The sequence below is a fragment of the Symphodus melops genome (genome assembly GCF_947650265.1).
Source record: "Symphodus melops genome assembly, chromosome: 1".
Lineage (NCBI taxonomy): Eukaryota > Metazoa > Chordata > Actinopteri > Labriformes > Labridae > Symphodus > Symphodus melops.
This window is the reverse complement of record NC_136691.1, coordinates 6,376,004-6,389,520: the sequence shown is the minus strand read 5'-3', so window position 1 is coordinate 6,389,520 and position 13,517 is coordinate 6,376,004. Positions and strand designations below refer to the sequence as shown.

General features: G+C 38.8%; 1 protein-coding gene across 2 annotated transcripts; it reads left to right on the top strand.

The window, feature by feature from the left end:
* Positions 1–8,157: 8,157 nt before the first annotated feature.
* cnr1 (cannabinoid receptor 1) lies at positions 8,158–12,322 on the top strand. Of its 2 annotated transcripts, none has more exons than XM_079339049.1 (2): positions 8,158–8,555; positions 9,311–12,322. In XM_079339049.1, exon 2 carries the CDS (start codon positions 9,356–9,358, stop codon positions 10,760–10,762), a length of 1,407 nt encoding a protein of 468 aa, XP_079195175.1. In that variant the 5' UTR covers positions 8,158–8,555; positions 9,311–9,355; the 3' UTR covers positions 10,763–12,322. The 2 variants fall into 2 exon arrangements, with proteins under 2 accessions (XP_079195175.1, XP_079195174.1); XM_079339048.1 differs by having other exon boundaries at positions 8,159–8,560.
* The last annotated feature ends 1,195 nt before the right edge of the window (positions 12,323–13,517 follow it).

Here is a 13,517-nt window from a genome sequence, read left to right as displayed (position 1 = left end):
ATGACTTTCACCCCTACAGTGTTCACACTCCAGCTGGGATATGCTCTCCACAACCATGTCTGCCCATCAGTCTGCTTCTCAGCCACATGATGCAGAAACACAAACATCTCATTCAATGGTCCTCGGCTACTGTGATGCCCAAGCTTAGTCAATTTAGATAACAGATGTTTACAGTCTTTTACTAGTTTTTCTTGTGTTCTTTGCCTCTCCACCTTTTTCCTCGAGGAGCTGTAGTCCATCGTTTGTGTTTGGATCAGTAACACTTGTCGGCTCGGGATGTGCTGGGCTGGAATAAACACCCACTTCAACTGTGTTGTTCAGCAAAGAGGCATCCTCACACCTCCTGGATGTCCCTGGTATAATTGGCACAGAACATCTTGTTACTGGCCTCTTCTTCTTTTTTTCCAGTGCTGTTGTGAAGTCTTTCCTTGAGGGAAAAAAATGATAATGTTCTCTTGCTCTGTCTGTGCTCAACCTTGGCTGTGTCATGTGACTAGTCATTTCAATCCTCCCTGGTTGTCATGCCAACAGTATATCTGAGGCAGTGGTGCAGTGGAGAGATGAGATGTGTGCACTTCACAGATGGGCAAGCAGGTACATGCAGTAGGTCAGAGTGTAAGCCGTGGTTTGGCTATTACAATCTTCATTTTTTAAATGTCACATTCACTGAAAACCTTTCAATAGTTTGATCTGCTGTAAATTTACAGGCCTGCTGTTGAGACTGAACAGCTTTATGAATCTATACTTGATCGTAAACCTTATTTTGTGCATTTAAAATAAGTTTCAATTTTTTTCAACGGATTTTGTTACAGAACGATGTCTAATAATTGCTCATAGAAATGAATAGCTTGTAATTAGATTACAATACATGGGAGCCTGAATGTTATAAGGGCGGCCTGCCTTTGCGCTCCATATTGACTGCCTTCCCTGCTAACACAGAATTCGGCTGATGATACTCAAGCCTGTCATCATGTCTTGGACTACAAATGTTCATACTGCCTACAGATTCTACCTTTGTATGCAAAAATAACACACTGACAATCATCAAGAGCTTACAACAATGAGATATGGAGATCACATCATTTCTGTGGGTTTACTTTGTCATTTGATTGACAGTGCTAACAACAACCCACCAACTGTCTTTGGATATTGATTCATGGCTTGTTAAATCCAGATGGGAATTCCAAAAGAACCAGCCACCTAAAACTGCTAAAAGAAATACACAAATGCCTTCATGTCTACTGTGTAAATAACAAAAACTGTGTTGACTCTAAACGTGTCATCATAAAGGACGCCATCATTTCTTGCGAGAAGTTATGTTGGGGGAAACAAACCTTTGAGTGAGTTCAATTCTCATATTCCAGGTTTCTTTTGACTTTATTCAACCTTTTCTCGAGAATCTGTTTGATATAAATAATGAGCCGCATATTTGGAACCGTGAAATGCTTTTTTAAATGGCTTCTTGGGCCGATCAAGGTGAAATCTTTTTGCCATTTTGTGTCATGTTGTGCAGTAAAGTTTGGGATCTTCACTTAAATTTAAAATGACACTAAAATGAAAATCAATGGGAGAAATGACCAAGCTCCCATTCAGCCTGCATCGAAGAGCTGTGAGGCACAAAGGAAAACCTGTTTTTAAAAAAGTGATGCATTAAAGCAGGTTAACTCTGTTTTATACAGACACTCATTTAAATGTTTGGTGGTCGGGAAACATTTTTAAATGCACACGTGTGGATATCAAGGCTTCATTTATTTTATTGTTTAGAATATTATTATTATTATCACATACATTCACCATCAGTTGTGAATTAATATTCCCCCTTTCTACGAAACATGTTCTTTAATATATCTTAATACTTTGTTAAACTTAACATTCAGTTGTTGTTTTGAGGAAGTTTTAATGACCGGTTGCCTCAGGCAGTCCCAATCCAGATGGGCACTGTAGCCCTCCAATGTGTCCTGGCTCGCCCCTCAGGTTTTACCCAGAGCTCCTCCAGACACGAGGCAGAGAGCTGGCGTCCTCACCAGCTGTCCTGCTCTTATCTGTTCACTGCCACAGTCTGACACAAAGCGTCTATGACAGGCTTTCTGTCTCGTAGTTTCTCAAAGAAAAAAGACAATATGAAGTCCACGCTTCCTGTCACCTGGACGATACAGGCCTCTTTGTTCTGGGAGGACTCGGACTCAGAGGAGGTGATCCTCGTTTGAACTGTGTCAAACTGCAGTATAAACTGCTTCAGAGCACTCTAAGGATTGCAGCTCGATGAAACCAGGAGGAGAAAATATCTGCAAACACGTGAGAGGATATCAGCAAATCATTAAACTTTAACATCAGCATTAAACATCCTTATATTTATGAGATATTAGGAGTGTCTCGTATAACAAATGTATACAACAAGAGAGCATCAAGCACGCAAACGAGACAAAAACCAATAAATGAGAAGCTAAACACATTAATAGTAACAATAAGATCAATAAGACCTGCACACTCAGCTCTAAATATGCAACACTTTTATCACCAGTCATTTGAGGACAGAGATTATATTAAGAGCTTTAAGCGATCCACACCTTATACCAAAATCCATTAAGGAGATCGTGAAGACCTTTTCATACTTTACCAACTTTGTCAGCAGATTGTTTTCTCATCTGTCATGAGAAGGTGCCAGGAGGATGACAAAGTGAGTTACTTAAGAATTTGATAGGATGAAAGCAGGAAGCAAACAAAAGTGAAAAAAAAAAAAAGAAGACAAAAAAAATCTGTTTTTAACATGAAACAAAATACTGCACAATTCATCTTAGATTGAAGGCACTGATTGTTATGCTACTGTTACATGCTAACTCATATAGAGCTGATGCGTCACTTCTACTTTAAAAGGAAAGAAATATTAAAAAAGACGTTTAGGTTTGTGTCGCTACAACAAGCAAAACGTAGCTGAGCAGTAAGACTAGAAAGAGTGAGAGAGAATCAGCAGCCCCTGAAAAAGAAAAGAAATAAATAAAGAATTTAAATGAAAATACTATCTATTCTTAAAGGTTTATATAAACAGGTGTCAATACAATACACAATTCTGTTACTTATAATTACAGATCATGAGTGGGGATAGAAAGGGTAAAAAATAAATCAGATTAATTTGCCCCCCTGCATAAGTCAGTGGGTCACCCCAGTAAAAATAGTCTGGACACGCCCCTGATTTATGCAAAACATTTCCATTAAAAATGTGAAAGTTAATTGGCTGTTAAGAATTAAGATTAAAAAAAAAACAGCTTTCTCTCTGTTTGCAGTAAATTAAATTTTTCATAAGCAACCCCACCTTTCATGAGGATTACTGGATGTGTGAACACATAGTGGGTCCAAGCCTGCATGAGATAAGGGAAAGTATTTGAAAAAATGGTGTTGTGCAAGATTTCAGCTCCAAGTCTTTACCCACATAAGTCATTTTGACTTATAATAAAAAAGCATGAGACATTTGCAAAGCAGTATCATCAGTACAGCAGCAAAGAGCGACGGTGTTCATCCATGTGAGACTTTGACTTTATTGCATTTCGTAAAAGTTCAGCAGGAAGAGAGAAGATAAATAAATGCTGATTGGTCTTTTTCTTTGCTTGCAGTGTCCCCCCCCCCCTTTTCATTACAAAAAGGTCCCTCTCACAACATGCACTTTGATTTATTACTTTACAACAAAAACACTCAGTACATTTTACTCCTCTACATTAGCTAGGTACGTGTACGCAATTTGTTTCAAACTAAAGTTGAGTGTTTGTCTGCCAGTATCTGAGATGTAGGTGAGTGATCAAATTTGATTGCGAATCATGTTAGAAGATGGCAGGACTTATCGCTTTCAAGTAAATGAGATGATTTTTGTCACTGTGTCATTGTTGAAACATCATTCTTACATTCTTAAGTTTGCAAAAGTTAATAAAACCTTTGCATTAGTAACAAGATCAGCCCTCTGATTCTTTAGCTACACACTCCTGAAACAGTAAGGCATATGGTAACTTATTATTTTTATACAAATTAAACAAATTAAAATGGACTAGAATTAAAATGAAATCTTTATTTAAACTTAATTCTAACAGCCTACTGGGTTGTTCGTTGCTGGTCCCTTGTCTTATCATGCAGCATTTTGTTCTTTAAAATGTATAGTTTGAAAATAGGTTTTATCTTTACAAAATTCTGGGACAAACCAAAGTATTTACCTTACTTTTGTGCCAAACGTCTATTCATCCTTAGAGGATCAGTAATGTCTATGCTAAATGTCATGGCATTACAAATGTCAAGCTAATGGTAACACCACAGTTAGAGTAAAGAGCCATCCATCAATCAATTTATTATTTGAGGCCCAACATAATAACAAAAGCTCTCAGGACACCACATTCTTTGTGTTGTAAATGTTAACTGTCCCTCTGCCATGACTGGATGGGTGAAAAAGAAAGTAAGAGAGAGATGAAGAAGGAGGGAAATGAGGATGTATCTTCCAGTGTCGTAAATTATTCTCAAAAATGTCTCATTCTTAAGATATTTAGCAGGATAAAAGAAAGATTTGGCCTGCTGGTGTCAGAAGAGGAAAGTCAGCATTGATATGGAAATGATTTTAGAAAATGTTCATGGCCATTCATCGAACAGTTGTCCTTATATTTCAGTCTGAAGTTGTGCATGTATCTACCATCCAATGCTACTATGCAAAGGAGAAATGTTGAAGAGAGGATACAACAGTCCCCACAGATGAAACAGGCCCTTTATTAGACCTCAATAGTCTTCATTGGAGTCATTCTCTTCTGTTCGCTGCACGGTCAATCTTGTTATGTTCTGTGCTCTTGTTTGGTGCGGAGATTAAAAACTGTCTTCAGAAATAAGATGTTAAATCAATTGAAGTTGGAAAACAAACCCAGGGTTTGGATGACAATATTCCAATAAAGAGTGTCCTTCTAAAATTACAGAGACTTTCAAGGGAGAAATGAAACATCAATTTACCAATAATTTGATACATGCTATGGTAACGCCCCTTCTAGATACAATTGATTCAGATGATACTCACTGACAGATGACCCCCCCTGAAGACCTGACTCAAAACTAATCAAATCTATTCATCACGATTGCTGATGATTGCTCAGTGATTAACATAATTAAGCAAAAGTTCAGCGTGGTCTTGGTAGAACTGGGATAAACAATAATTTGTCAGGAACTGATGGTGCAGCTGCAGCTCGGTACACAGACATTACAGCATGATTGTGCCTATTTATAGAGGCACCAAACACCCATTTGTCTGTAATTTTCTCCACATTCGAATGCAGAGATCTGAAGTGCCATGTTTGATAAATGATTTTAAAGTTACTCGAACTGCTTACTATCAAAAAGACAAAAGCATCTGCTAACAGCACATGTGGCCTATTTTCAGATGGAGCTGACTCATACATAGGCTATGAGGTAGGATGACCTTATTCACTGGTTTAGCTTATTTGGGAGCATTAGCAACTAAACTCTTCAGTGTTTTTAATATGATGATCAAGCTAATACTTGGGCAAAACAACCCTTCACATGAGACAAGAATTAAATTTGTCCAACCTTAGTTCACCTTTTATATTGATTGGGTTCTTACCTATGCATAAGTGAGGTATCTGAGATATTTTAATGGATTCTGTGAGTCAGAAATACATCATGAAAAAGCCTTGAGTATGGAACAACCTGCTGGGAGGAGGCAGGATATTAGTCTGGTGCAAGATGCATTATGAGTCCTGAGTGAACTCCTATTTCTACCTTTTATCCAGCATCACTGAAGTACGAACTATGGCGTGAGGCAACAAGGCAAACTTTCAAAATCAGCATGTCAACCAGATTAATATCCTTACCTCATTACATGACTATTAAACAAACATGAAGCTAGGTCACATTCAATTCAAATGGAAAGAGTTGACTGCTCAATAAGGCATGCCAAACATCTGTGTGTTAGACTAGAAGCCACGTTAAGCCCCAGATGTTGGAACTTGCGAGGTCGGTCCAGTTTGTAAAGTTAGTAAGTAAACTAAGTTGATAACATTTGCCTGTCCATGTCGGGCTACACGTGAAACAAAGCAAAGTCTGGGCTTTGTTTGAACGAGTGGTCCAACAACTCCTGCACCTTAATGTAGCCAGATTTTACACAGTGATGTTGTGGACATGTCCTGAAGGGATTTTGTTCTATTATGGGGTCATTTCTATGTATGCATTTTAATAGGCTCAAATTACAGTACGGTTAACCAGACACAATCTTTGGGAGTCATTAAACATTGAATAATAATAATAATCAGTTGACACAATTTCAAACTGGAATAGAGAAAGGGTTAGTAAAACACACACACACACACACACACACACACACACACACACACACACACACACAATGAGTTTTATTTTGGGTTCTATGGACCCAAAGTGAGTCAATACAGTACAAAATGTTATGTAGAGCAATTGAAACGCAGATGGCCATGAGCTTTGCTTGAGCACTCATTGCTCAGTCACAGGTTAGCATGCCAACCAAGTTAGAGAAACAGTCACAGTACAGCAGTCAGTCTGACAAACCGCCCTGCTGCCTCTAGTCTAACTGCTCCATGTGGTGAACATGACACAGCCTCAGCAGATCTGATGACAATACAGTGCTGATGAATTCTGAATGATGTCCTACATTGGTTTATTTTATTCTTTGAGGTTGACACTTAATTCTTAACCTTGCTTGCAGCTGATTTATGACAGATTTACTGAAAACATTTTCTATTATTTGATGATGAATTCACACTATTTAATCCACATGAACAGATACCTCTAACAATCCCCTCTATGATGTGTCCACTCTACTCCAACTCCATTTCTCGCTTCTCAAGTTGCTCTTCAGACTCTAAACTATGTGCAAAGTGCACTAAAAATCATAAACACTCGACACTTGCCTAATAATTGATAGGAATCAGCTTGGAGAGTTTGTCCAATTAAACTGAGAAGCTGGCAGCAGATAATTTTTTTCCCAAAATATAATGTAAATTATAAATGTACAGAGAAATGAGCCTAAAACACCTTAAAATGCACGTTTGTTTAAACCTTTTTCTCTTCGGTCCTGATCATTATGTCTCCTCTTTTTGTGAAGGGGAACATTTTGTTCAGTTCTGACATAGAAGGCGGCCACAGCAAAGCGATATTTGAAAAAAAAACAAAAAAAACCTGTGTCAGAGGTTTTGCATCATCTGTCTGCTGAGACCCTGTGTGGCTGCAAACTATATCAAACTAATGCATCTATTCAGTTTTATCTCTGACAAACCAGCTACTCGACTCCTGCCTCTTTGACATGCACTTCAGATTCTCCCATTGTGTTAAACAGGGGTGAAAAATTACTTATGGGTGAATGAAAGTAGCCTTTTGAATAAATGGAAATTGGATCATTCTTAATCTATGGAATTAATCTTTTTTTATTAGTGCCAAACAGAGGCCATGTCTTTGTTATTGTGATTCATGGCAGGAACTGACTCGTTGATGTGTGGTGGTTCAATTTGATCTAATGTGCTGATAACTTGCTTATTCCAAAAGAGATTCCCAATGACTTTCGTTTCTTACTGCATGAATGGGGGTTTATGCTGCTCAACTGTTCTTTCCTTTTGCATTCTCCTCAGCATACAAACACTTAGTCGCTTTTAAGTACTCAACTTTGTTAATTTTGATGATAAAACTATCAGAAAGCAAAACTTCTTAAATTGTACAAAGTAAAGTAGAGGGACATGAAAGAAAGCTCATCATGATGCTTTTTGTTGTTCCTGATTCTCTGTTTTGGTTGGTTATTCAAAAGATAAAGAGTCTCACACTGACTAGCAAGGAAGTCTGCAACCTTATCTCTCTGAAAACAAACGGACAGCCTGTTCAGAAGCATTACAAAGGCACTTCAGAAGGAGAAATAATGGGACAAATTAAGCGTTTTGTTCATCTTAATTCTAGAAGTTGTGGTCACAATTGCCTTGTGAATAAGGTAGATAAGACATTATTCTGAGCTGTTCTTAATCTCGTTTTTTTTTTTTCATAAACCATGTGCTCTGTTGGTGTTCTCTGTCCGCTTACATGGTCTGCTGCTGAGGAGCTTTGGGAATTCAAATCAGATTTTTTTTTTTATAATCCACCATTGTGGTCTGCCTTGTTCCTACGACGCGCACTAGAGAGCTTCATGGGCAGGGCAAATAGATGAGCAGTATAGAAACACGTGACAGGACTTGTAGGAGCGTCGCTTCATAAGTGTGAAGACTCGAAGAGAGAGAGAGAGAGAAAGTGTGAAAGTCGGAGACAGACGCTGGAGTCAGCAGCATCAGCAGCAGCAACCTGTATCCACGGAGCAGAAGCGCACTCACTGAGCGACACAGCACTTAAAGAACTGACAAACTTATTTTACGCATAAACTGAGTAAGAAAGTTACTATACTGAGAGAAATTGTGTTTTTGTTTTGACACATGTACGCTGGTCTCCTTTTTATATAAGATCTGTGGGATGCGCTTCTGACTTGGATTAACGCGCGGTGATAAAGGGCGATTCTGCGCACTTGGAAAAATTATGTAAGGTAAGAAGCAATTTTCGTCTTTTAATTTTCTACTGAGGCTTAAAGCATCGATTTCCAGATAAAATTTACCAGACCTATATATGCTTTGGGTTGTTTTTACTTAATATAAAATTAGCCTGTCTTTTTTCCTCTTTCAAAATTTGTGCAGAATCCTGACTTGTTTTAGGGATTTTCCCTTTTTTGGCATATCACCGCTAAACTGCGTTTTCAGATTCACTAAATAGCGTTATCTTAGATAAAACAACAAATTCTGCACAGCTACATTATGTAATGCCAATTACTCCGCAGTTATAAGCAACCCCCTACAGTAAATTAGAAAAACAAAACCTGAACGTGCTTGATTACTTCAGTTAATTATTTAATTTAATGAATGTATTTATTTAGTGATTAGCATCTTCATCTTTTCTGCACAATTGTTCTAGTAGCCTACATACAGGTATAGAGGAATTTGCTAGAAAAAACAAAAAACAGCTAAAATGGGTTTAATAATTAAAAATGTATGTATGCTAATAAGTAAAATTAATGTCCAAAAAAGACACCTATAGTTTATCAAAACTATCCAAAAATTATAAAATAATTAAAAAATATGTGCAATTACAAGTATTTGCAAAGTGTGAATTCATCCCATGGTTAAGGCAATTTAGAGCCAAAGATGTGAGCCCAAACAATTTGACTTTTTTCTGATTTTTGACATCGGACTGCTTTTTAGGTTTTTCCAGCATGTCTGAAATTTATGTCATCAATTTGTAGGTTGTCCAGGCGTCTCAGGCTGCAGCTTCACTCTCAAACGCAGCCATGAAGTCTGTGCTGGATGGTGTGGCGGACACCACCTTTCGGACTATTACATCTGGTTTACAGTTTCTGGGCTCCAACGATGCCAGCTACGAGGGCCCTATCAATGATGTCAACTTCAAGGGCGGTTTCTCCATGCAGAAACCTTTATCTGCCTTTCGCAGCAACTCTTTCCCAGACAAAGTATCCGTGGACGAGGAGCTCATCCTAAAGAACATCCCCTTCCCCACCAATGCCACAGACTTGTTCAGCAACAGGAGCACATTCAGAGATGAGACCAACACCATACAATGTGGGGAGAACTTTATGGACATGGAGTGTTTCATGATCTTGACGCCCAGCCAGCAGCTGGCAGTGGCTGTTTTGTCTCTGACTCTGGGAACTTTCACAGTGCTGGAGAATGTGGTGGTCCTCTGCGTCATCCTGCAGTCGAGAACTCTCCGCTGCAGACCTTCCTACCACTTCATTGGCAGTCTGGCTGTGGCTGACCTGTTGGGGAGTGTTATATTCGTCTACAGCTTTCTGGACTTTCATGTTTTTCATCGGAAGGACAGCCCCAATATTTTCCTCTTCAAGTTGGGCGGAGTCACAGCCTCGTTCACCGCATCGGTAGGGAGTCTATTCCTCACCGCTATCGACCGCTACATCTCCATACACCGGCCTCTGGCCTATAGGCGTATCGTGACACGGACCAAGGCTGTCATTGCCTTTTGCATGATGTGGACCATCTCCATCGTCATAGCAGTGCTACCTCTGCTGGGCTGGAATTGTAAGCGCCTCAACTCTATTTGCTCAGACATATTCCCTCTGATTGATGAGAACTACCTGTTGTTCTGGATCGGCATAACCAGTGTTCTCGTTCTTTTCATCATCTATGCCTACATTTACATCCTGTGGAAAGCACACCACCACGCTGTGCGAATGCTCAGCCGCACCTCCCAGAAGAGCCTTGTCGTTTACTCTGCAGACGGGACTAAAGTACAGACCACGCGCCCGGAGCAGACTCGCATGGACATCCGTCTGGCCAAGACCCTGGTGCTAATCCTGGTGGTGCTGGTCATCTGCTGGGGCCCAGTGCTCGCCATCATGGTCTATGACCTCTTCTGGAGAATGGATAACGACATCAAGACGGTATTTGCATTCTGCAGCATGCTCTGCCTCCTCAACTCCACCGTTAACCCCATCATCTACGCCTTGAGGAGCAAAGACCTGCGGCATGCTTTCCTCAGCTCCTGCCATGCCTGCAGGGGAAGCGCACAACAGTTGGACAATAGCCTCGAGTCAGACTACCAGAACAGGAACGCCAACATTTCTGCTAACAGGGCTGCAGAGAGCTGCGTGAAGACCACTGTGAAAATAGCCAAAGTAACCATTTCTGTGTCGACTGAAACCTCTGCAGAAGCCGTGTAATTGGCTGTCACAAGGGAAACTGTGTAAATGTTATCCTCCCTGAAAAAAAGTATTCATTCAAAACAATAAAGCAGCTGATAGATATTCCAGAGCAAAAAAAAAAAATCCTCTCCTGAAAGTACACCCTCACATAGACGCTTCAGTGGTTGCATTATTTTAGGACAGTGTGTGAGTACATGGTGTGCCAAAGTGCCAAACGGTATCACAAGTTCAGAGAAGGGACTCTCATAGTCTGCGGTTAATAGGCATCATGATATCCAGTAAGTGAAAGGCATATTATATTTTTGTACTGTGAATTCAGGTTTTGAAAACAATATACTGTATCTTCATTTATGGGATAAGGGGCTACTAATGTTCTAAATTTGAGATGTTTTCATGTCTTTTAGACTCTAACTTGTCGCACACCATACATAAAACAATTAGTATCTTGACTTTGTACATTTACATGTTGCACAAAGACATTTCCATGTTCTAAGGACTCTGACTCTGTGTATTTCCAAAATTGCCATTAATCATGGCTTCTTTTTTTTGTGTTTCTTTTGACAACACTCAGTGAGGGGCAAATGTAAGAATAGATTTTGAGGGGGAAAAAAAGGGAGGCCATTCATACTCAAAAAAAACAACATCAACTAAACATCTGTCGCCATCAAAAAAAGAACTTTAATCAGATGGAGGTAAAATGATTCACAAGTTTGTGAGTTTGTCCAATCTGAAATGGCTTTTCGTGTGACGTCTATGTCTTTCCTCGCTGGCTGTTTGACCTTTAAAGTAACGCGTCTTTGTTCAAATGTAAACCTAACAAATGTTGTGTTTTCTTGCTAAATAAAATGTTCAAATAGACTTGTTCTTATAAAAAAACAAACAAACAAAAAAACAAACAGCCTTGAAATCATCCAAACTGAAGTTAAATGCAATGTGCTGGACACACTGTAACAAACTGAATATGTTTCTGACTAAAGCTGCTTTCATGAAATGTAGGATGTTTCTAAATCGGGCCTTGTATGTATGTTATACCTTGTGACTTGGCCTTTTGAATCATTGCAGTGAGTTGTTTTAGTACTACTGTTGCAGCGGGACCTCATTTGGGAGAATAAAAGCAACCCATGCACAGGCCTAGTGAAGTATTTCTGGTGTGACTCTAAATAAAAAATATGTCTGCTGTTCATTTTTTCCTATCTAAACAAAGACAAATGGGTCTTTTCATTAGCGGCTACCTTGAATGGGAGACTGTGTGTATGCATTGTGTGGAGAATCAACAACTGAGCTTACACAAAAAAAAATCTAAGAAAAGGTGTGATTTCTCTTACAATACTTTTCATCTAGAAATCTCACAGCACAATTGTTCTATAGACATATATCTTGGTGTAATGTTATCCAGACAAGCTGTTTATCAGTATGCTTTGCTGCCTCTTGTATTATTGAGTATTTAAGATCAATATGTCAACTGTCAAGTGGCTTCTGTACAGTGTTGGCATAATGACGACTTAAAAATCACAATCAGTCAAGTGTTTTTAGTATTGCTGTTTTCAAACTTTTCAATAAAGTCGCAGCTGGTTGTCATTTTTGCCTGTGGTTATTGGTTTGTTTGATTGATGATGTGATAACAGAAGAAGTAGGTTGCAGCCTTTTTTCTTTCTCCAAACATTAAAGAGGAACAACAGTCCAAAACCAACCGTGGTGTTTTACTGCCCTCTAGTGGGAGAGGTTGTGTTGTAGTGGAAGTATTAGTGGGGAAAGAGGGCTATTCTATGTATGTGTTAAAACTTTTTCAGCACTACTGTAGTTACTTTAATAACACTGAAACAGACAGGAATAAAGACAATGGCAACGACTGCATCCTCTTACTGCAACATCTGCTCCTCATTTATCATCTCTGGGCTTACAGGGAGAGGACAAATTGCAACATCTGTTTGCCCAGATGTTAAGAGGATTTTGTACATTTATCCAGCAAATACTCCAATCTAACGTGAGTAATCGGGCAGGCTGACACTATCATGTGTAAAAGGCTGTATTTAAAGGTTGAACACAACACTTACATAAATAAATAAATAAATAAGCAGAACCAATACAGTTAGCCGATATATTGATTAACAGATAGGCAGCAGCTCTCTTTGTCCCATGTGACGGTAAACTGAAAATCTGCAGGCTTTTTAGTAGTTGGTCAAACTAAACAAGCTATTTGAAGACATCATCTTTTGGGCTACAGATGCAATTATTTTTGCAATTTCCCAACATTATATGAAACTGGGAAAAAATGTGCACAGAAACCCACCTTTACTGGACATAAGGATTCATGGTGTTAATACAATACATTTTTCAGCAAGTGATAAGACTGACATAGAAAGTACAAATAGTGCATTGTAATACAACACTGATAGTGTAATTTCCCTCTTTTTGATTCGGCGATACATATGTTAAAATGCAAGATGCACACCTTCCTGCATTATTGCACTGTTAAAAACAGCTATGTACATCTTGGGGTCAGATGGGGATATTAGGGGAATCAGAATCTGAAGGGAAGGGAAGGGAAATGTCTCAACATGATGCAGTCTGTGCTGTAGTGGGTCATGTTTCAAATAAAAACAAATGGGATAACGAAAGTTTTGAAGCCAAAGTATTTTAAAAGTTACACCTTATTTGTTGTGATAAATAATCAATTGGAATACCGTAAAAGAACAATATATATTTGTTTAACTTTTTCCTTCACAAAATGTAAACATCTTTATTGGGAACATTTTTTTTTCGTTTTGAATGG

What these genes read in the sequence shown, in the direction of transcription:
- cnr1 (XM_079339049.1), top strand. Translation starts at nt 9,356, where the DNA reads ATGAAGTCTGTGCTGGATGGTGTGGCGGACACCACCTTTCGGACTATT.